General features: G+C 38.0%; 1 protein-coding gene across 1 annotated transcript; it reads right to left on the reverse strand.

The window, feature by feature from the left end:
* Positions 1-231: 231 nt before the first annotated feature.
* On the reverse strand, positions 232-7,666 carry LOC114143371 (up-regulator of cell proliferation-like). Its single transcript, XM_028015316.1, has 3 exons — positions 7,544-7,666; positions 6,356-6,409; positions 232-5,262 (listed from the first exon to the last, which is right to left on the reverse strand). Exons 2-3 carry the CDS (start codon positions 6,375-6,377, stop codon positions 617-619), a joined length of 4,668 nt encoding a protein of 1,555 aa, XP_027871117.1. The 5' UTR covers positions 6,378-6,409; positions 7,544-7,666; the 3' UTR covers positions 232-616.

A 7,666-nucleotide genomic window follows, 5' to 3' on the forward strand; every position in this document is an offset into this window, starting at 1 on the left:
TTGCCTGTTGTGGACATATTTTCTAACAGCAGGAAGATAAATGGCTGAAAATGGTACTGAAAAGTAAACTGGAAAATAATTACTCTTTGAAAAACAATATGTGTACAAAAAAAGCAAAAAAAATAAACATGAAGAAACTTGCAAATTGTAAAAAGTTTTTTGTGATGAATGTTTTTTGTTCTTAAATGAACAAGAAATACAAAATATTTTTATTTGAAGTAAACAGTTAAGGTTTTTACTTTTCTCTGTTTTCCCTTATATTTTATTCTGATGACAATGTTAACATAATCTATTGAAACCATATAGAAACCTTTTGTGTTGGAATACGTTTGCATTTCTTTCTAGCAAGTGCTACTGCTCATTAAAACACGGCTATATGTGTTATATATAGAATTAATGATATAGAAAAAAACACTATGAAAGGTCTTTTCTTCATGGTGCACTTGTAGTGCTTCTTGTATTAAATCAGTTTAACTGTTAAAAATGAGATATTCTAAGAGTATTTGTACTTCATTTCATGTCTTCTTTGATAGCCGATGTTCTCCTTTGTCTTTGTAGTTTCGAGTACATTTGAACTTCTGATATCTATTGCTTTTTAATACTTCAGAATTTCCTTTCACTTTATATTGAAAGCATCTTTTAAACCTTTCAGAGCGTCTTCCTTTGAGATTTTCTTCCAGGCATCTGGAACATCTGCTGGTTTGGCTCCATATTCTTCAGCAAATTGATCATTATATTTCACCAGGATGTACTTCCAGTAGTCTGAAGCCTCAATGGTGGGGTCTGGTGGAATCTGCCAGTCTGGATAATACGTTGTGTACTCTTTGTAAGGATGAAACTGTCCTTTAGTGTCTGAATTGCAGAATGATGTGTCACTTTGGACATCAGTTGTACACAGTCTTTCAACAAGTTTCTTGGTTGTACTATGTCTGTATCTGCCAAGACCCTGTGGTCGATGAATAGCTGCACTGTGCAGCTCGTGGTCTTTTCCTCCAGCTTCACATGGAGCTTTACAGAATGGACACTGCTTCCCACATCCAAAAACTCGCTTGAAAAGTTCATCCTGTGGCTTAACTGTCAGTTTCCTCACAGTTTCATTGATGTCTTCAGATTTCAAAAATAGTTCCTGAAGCTCAGTTGTCAGGTTCTCCAATGCCATTTTGACACTGTTGATAAATGGGTGACATGTGCTTTGGATTTGAAAGAGGATCGTTTTTTCAGCTTCGACTGAAATTGTGAGGTCTTTGTTCAGATTTTTACGTATTCCATGGACAAACCTTTCGATGCTTTCATTGTTGTTTTGCAGAGTAGCTCCATCTGGTTGTCTTGATGCCACTTCTATTGCAGCAGTAACTTTCTTAATTATGACCTGAAGTTTGTTGTTCTTCAGTTTGGACAATGTGTTCTCACGTGTCATTTCCTGCTGAATGTGTTGGAATATCCAGTTTTTGACATATATCTCATAGTTATTTATGTACTTTACAAAACATTCAAAGTCATCCTTCTCCAGCAACTCTTTCTGAATGCTGTACTGGAAAAATGAGCGAGAGCTGTACTCTGCAGAATGATGGCTCGTTAAGATCTCATCCACAATGTCTACTCCCAGAGATCTGCTGATGAAATCTTCCACTGCTGGTCTGATACAAAACTCAATGTAGTCATTGGCTTTGCGTTGACAATGATCTCTTTCTTTGTACAAATCAATAAAGTCTGACAAGTACCCAGGCTTGTACTTCTCCAGCTGTGTCTGAGGATTCAGGTTTGACAGAAACTTTTGGTGCATTTCCAGGAATTCTCTTGAAGCGATGCCACAAATGTGAAGCTTCAAGTCAATCTCATACTTTGTATTTGTTTCATATTCCTTGTAGTTTTGTTGAAAGTTTTTGTCAACTTTTTCCAGTAGGTCTTTCATGAAAGAGTCATGATAATCTTCAGGTGTTTTTACTTTGCCAGTAAGATATTCTGTACACGACTCAATAACATTATTTGTGAAGATCTGCAAATTATTCATGTCAACAAATTTAGCCTTAAATCTGTCTACATGCTCCTCTGTGACTGTGAAAGGACTCCTTCCGACTTGTTTTAGGTCGGTGTTCTGTAATTCCTGGTTTACATTTCGATTAAAGAAATTTTTTTTCAACTGCTTGAGGACGCATCCAGCAATGTCTCGTTCTTCTAAGCCAGACACGTTAGCGGTAGATTCAGACCACATCTTCTCAAACTCTTTTGTCAACTGATCTTCAGACAGGTTAGACATTTTGCAGACACATAGGAGCCTCATGACGTTCTCTTCAATCAAAACTCTGTATTTCCTCTGTATTTCTTGAGCTTTCTTTTGGCTTACTTTCAGTTCAAGAACACGATCCAGTTTAGTTCTTACTGATGGCCCAATTTCGTTGACAAGGCTGTTGATACTGTTGAAAAAGTCAACTTTGTACTTCTCTATCAGGTTTACACGTCTGTCCTTCCTCTTGTAGTACTCATTGAGTTTTTCCTTCATTTTCATTTGCTCAGTTTGCGTCTTTGTAGAAAGTTCTTCCTTCTTTTCTGAGACCAGTTTATTCCAGTTTTCTACTCCAGAATCATTGTGTATGTTTAAAATTTCTACCTCTGTTTGTTGCTGCCAGGAGTAAATCTCTTTTCTGAACTCCCATTCCCATTGATTGAAGGCTTTGCACAGGTTGTCATAAGCGTGAGCCACCAGTGTGTTTCTGAAGCTGAAGATGAAGTTTTCATATTTAACTGTCCTCCAGAGACTTGTTATCCATTCTAGAAACTCTGGGATCTGAGTAGGTTCACTGGTTTTGTTGCTCTTTATTGTCTCCAAAAGATTTTTCTTAAAATCAACAACAGTTTCGCTGTAACCAGTGTTTACTGGAGCCATTGGTGGAGTGCCGTGCCAGAGACCTGGAATGTTCCAGTTGTTTTTTTCCATGTCATAATCCAGGACATCAGTGAACTGTTTAATAGTTGGTAGTTTTTCCATTTCAGATGCAATCTGAGTCATTTCATTGAGCTGGTCCAAAAGACGTTTTCTCTCAGCAATGCACTTAGAATCAGCTGAAACTCCAGCAACATTTTGGTGAACAAAATGACATGCAGGCTTTTTTCCAACGTGGGTCATTCTCAAGAATGCATGAACTGCAATTTGCAAAATATCTTTCATTTCAGTTACATTTTCCATTGCTGTATTGATGATGGCAATATCACTTAAGCCAATGACGAAGGTTGCCAGCTGGTTGTCATGTTCATAACTGTCCTCAAGTTGAGCCAGATCAGCAGACTTTAAACCTTCTGTATCAATGAGAACTAGGAAATCATAATTCAGCTCATTTTTCAAATCCTCTTGAACTCTGAGGAAGATCATGTAAGCTCCTCTTGTACATCTTCCACTGCTGACTGGAAACTGGACACCAAACATGGTGTTGAGGAGCGTCGACTTCCCAGAACTTTGAACACCCAGAACCGTCAGAACCAACAATCTGCTCCTGTTTCCAACTTTCTTATGGACCTCATTAAGTACAGCAGACACCCACTTTTCTGGGATGTTGGAAGCGTCTCCATCCAGAAGCTCTAAAGGATGTCCATCCATCACCATTTCAGCAGCCAGTTGAGGGAGACGAGAGATTTCCTCTGTGGTTTCCTGTGAAAACTCGTAGATCAGTCCCATCTCTCTCATGAAATGCTCAATTCCTAAAGAGCTTTCCAGCAGAGTTTGATCTAACTCTTTAATAAGTTCTGCATCTTTTGTCTTGCATTGCTCTTTGAACTGGTTTCGCAGTTGTAAGAGTTTTTCCCGAGAGTGTGCATCAAGCTTAAGTTTCATCCATTTCAAGAAGAAATCTCTTTTTTCTTTGTCACCTGTGAAAAGGTTGTCAATGAAACTTTTCATTCCTTTGGAAATGTTGTGTCTTGCCTGCTCCTCTGTGATTTGTGTTTTCTCCTCCTGTAGCTGAGATTTGTACTCTTCAGTTCCTAAATCATTGTACTCATTTAGTCTACAGACTTTTATTTCTAACTTGGATAATCTTTTCCAGTTTTCTCCCTGCAAAGGAAGGTGCAGCTTCTTGTATTTGGGAATGCTTTGTTCTCCAATTTCTTTCACAATCTCTTCAGCTGCCTTCTTTTCTTCATCACTTTTACTTTCATCCACAGACAGACCAAGTTCTGTTGCTTTTTCATACATCAGATCTGTTGTCATTTTATCTGTGGTTGTACTTTCCAGTGAGGTCTTTATAGCAGTAGAGAGTTTTTTTGAGAAGTATGTTCTGTTTTCTGTTTTGTTTTTTCTGATGACATTGTTCTTTGGAAGATCTAGCTTTTCTATTGTTCTCTTGACAGACTTCATGTCCTCACTGTCACCATCCTCCTTGCGATTAACAACCAAAAAGAAATTTCTCCTGAAATCCTTGAAAGAACTCAGAGTTTCCTGCTCTTTTTCTTCAACCTTGTCCAGGAACACAAAGGTAGCTGTTGAAACTTGAACAAGAAAACTAAACTGTGCAAGTGACTCACTAAAGTCTCCTCTCAGATTAGCAAATGCGACTGGCTCTGGAAAAATGTCCAGATTTTCTCTTCCACAGGGAAGGTACCAGAAAACCTCTACAAGTCCATTTGCTATTTCCTTTTTGATAGCTCTGTCCTCCATGTCTTTATGCATAAAGATGTTGTGACTCTGCTGCCCACGGCTTAGAACAAGATTCAGCATCTGGGACTTTGATAAACTGCTGTTTTTCAGGCGAACAAAAGAAAATAATGGAATATTTGCTTCAACAATCGTGTCCTCAATGAAACCTTTTGATTCAGTTAAACTATGAGGACGCCACTCTTTAACGATGCCTCTGAGAGCCCAAAGCATCAGGCTGCACTGACTGTTGTTGCTATGAGGCAACAACAGTGGCACAGAAAACTGACACATTGACATCCTGAGAGCCATTTCTTGTTGCAAGAAGCTGTCAGCACAAAGGAAAAGTGCTACTATCAGGTCGAGAGCATTAACACCACTGTGAGTGTCTTCTTCGGTATAAAGGTCTAGGCTAAAGAGATCATCATCTTCCTCATCATTGGCTGGTAGTTGCACACAACTTCGACATTCAGCATTGATCTGTAAGAGGTTTTTGAGAAAATACCATGGAATTTCCTTCAGTGATGAAGCAGGATTTGTGTTTATGTTGTCTTTGTTGATCTCTAACAGGCAGCGAAGAGTAAGTTTGTTGGGATAAAATTTGTTCAGTCCAAGTCTTGAAAGAGTGTTGAACAAGCCTGTAAATGATCAAAAGAAGAAAATGTTTAGAAACTTAATTTTTGAAATAAATGTAGATCATGATAGATATAGAACTCTTAAAGCTGTAGTTTCTTAAAAAATGAAATAATTAAAATGTTTTTTTTTGTTCCCTCCAATGAGGAATAGGATATCTTCTCTATGGCTTTTATAAGAGGAAAGATTCTCACTGTTGTTTCTCCTTATATAAGAAACAGCAGCACAGATTACATGGATTTTTGTCAAGTTTGTAGTTGGTATCTTGGAACAGATCCCATTAAAATATTTTGTTAATTTCTTTGGAGAGTTCAGTGCCTATGTTGGTAATGATGAAGTTTCATACAGGGTTGTGTTTGGAAGGAGCTGGCTCCCCGTCTATCTGTACAGCATTTTGTTACTTGATTTCTTTGCTAAGCTCTATATTGCCAAAGATGTACCTCATTCAATTGCTGTTGGACCCATAAGTCCTCTTTTTTTTTATTATGCTGACTTGAGCCAAAGCCTGATGTCGAATTTTGTAAAAATGCTATCAGACCTATGGGGTTAAGTTAAGTCAAGTTTATTTGTATAGCATGTGTATAGCCAACAGTGTTTTACATGATAAAAACATAACAGTGACCAATTAACTTCCTCTGGCGCCGTGACAACGTTTCAGCAGCTCTACACTAATTCTGAGTTTTTCCAGTTTTTAAATCTCTTTTTTGGTGTCTGTTTTCTGGCTTTTATCTTGGAGACTGTGTGAGTGACCAATGCCCCTGTTTACTCCTGGGACCAGCTGCTATCCATCAGTAGCTCCACTGTCCCACCTGCCTTAGAACGACCCAATGTTTCTTGTGAGTTGAGAAGGAAGAAACACGGGCATTGGGTGTGCCAACCGGAGTAGAAGGTACAGAGTATATTTGTAACAAATTTAAATGTTTGCTTTAATCTATTGTAAGCAATCATGGACCTATTGTCAGCTGAGAGCTGATCTCTGCTCTTGGAAGATGGTCAGTAAGAAATATGTGTATTTTATGAGCTACATGATTGTTTTAAAAAGCAATCTTACTTTATGAATGCAGGATAATTTTACATCTGACAAAAGTGTAAATTTACCTTGAGGGAGTTGTTGATTCATTGTGGATGTGGTCTGGGTCCTTCCTTTAAGACCTAAAGGAAATAATGAACCTTTAGTTTCAAAATTCTTATCAGTAAAACAGAAGCTAAAAACAGATCTGTCTACCTAACTAATTTAATATATTTACTCTTGAAGTGAAAAACGATCTGTTATGACCTTAACATGCACTTTACATTTACCTTCACCTATCAGTTAAACTCTCTGCAAAACAGTCATTTCTCATTTTCTTTATATTTACTATTATTTCTGTCTAATAAATGTAAATACATAGTGTTAAGGAAGAGATAATTTAATATTAACTTTGGACAAAACGTTTGGCTCTCTCTTCCTTAAATCTTCCGGGTCCTCAGTGCTGCTAAAGTGAAACAACAACACTGCGCGTTGACATCACAGAATCACAGAGTTTAATTCCATACAAAGCAACGCATGAATCAATCAACAAAGCTGCAGAGGAACAGAGATATACATTGTTTACCTTATACAGACAAAGACAGACAAGACAGACCAACAAGACGAAGACAAACGAAAACAAAGACGAACAAAAAGCAAAGATGCGTCTTTGGAGAGAGCCGATGGAAAAAAAGCAAAATAGTGGCCGCTCTCTGAATTTTTAGTGCTGACACGAAATCTTATACTAAGGGGGTGTTTTTTCTGTTTAATATATGCACTCAAGGCATTCCTCTAGTTGACCAACTGGAAACTCCCTTAAGCACTCAGAGAAACTTAGGAACTCCCCCTAATTTACGGCAAAGATCAAAGGGCCATCTGGTCTCTGGTACAACAAAAAAGCGAACTGCTTCGTCCTGACCCCTGTGGTCCCACGGCCATCCCAGGCACAGAAAAACCTGAGATAAAATTTCACAGATACCTGTGAAATCTAAAGTCTCTTCCCCCAAGCTCCAGTGCTTCTGCCCTGCCGGGAATGCTAATTTTATGGCTTCGTGGTCTGGCCTCACAGCGGGGAGGCCCCTGCCTGTCTGAATGCCTGCTCATCTGGCCCAATCCCGAATGCTCAACACAAAGCTGTTCCAAATAAGAGTGTTGAATATACCTTTTACACATGTCATAAGATTAACTGTATTAAGCACTGAAAATAATCATTTTTCCTTAACAATAGTTATGAGAAAAAAAAGTTTCAAGTCCCCCTTTATTTGATCGAAACTTACCTTACTTCTGGTGAAAGAAGATTGAGACTGCAACTGCCTGTGTTTATTTTCAACCTGAAATAGAAAGAAAAACATGTTCTATATTTGAACAAGTTTTGCTCTGTATTTAAATTTAAATAAATT

Source organism: Xiphophorus couchianus, chromosome 4 (assembly GCF_001444195.1).
Source record: "Xiphophorus couchianus chromosome 4, X_couchianus-1.0, whole genome shotgun sequence".
NCBI lineage: Eukaryota > Metazoa > Chordata > Actinopteri > Cyprinodontiformes > Poeciliidae > Xiphophorus > Xiphophorus couchianus.

What these genes read in the sequence shown, in the direction of transcription:
- LOC114143371 (XM_028015316.1), bottom strand. Translation starts at nt 6,377, where the DNA reads ATGAATCAACAACTCCCTCAAG. An exon ending in GAATCAACAACTCCCTCAAG is followed by an intron (nt 5,263 to 6,355) that starts GTAAATTTACAC and finishes GATCATTTACAG; the next exon opens with GCTTGTTCAACACTCTTTCA.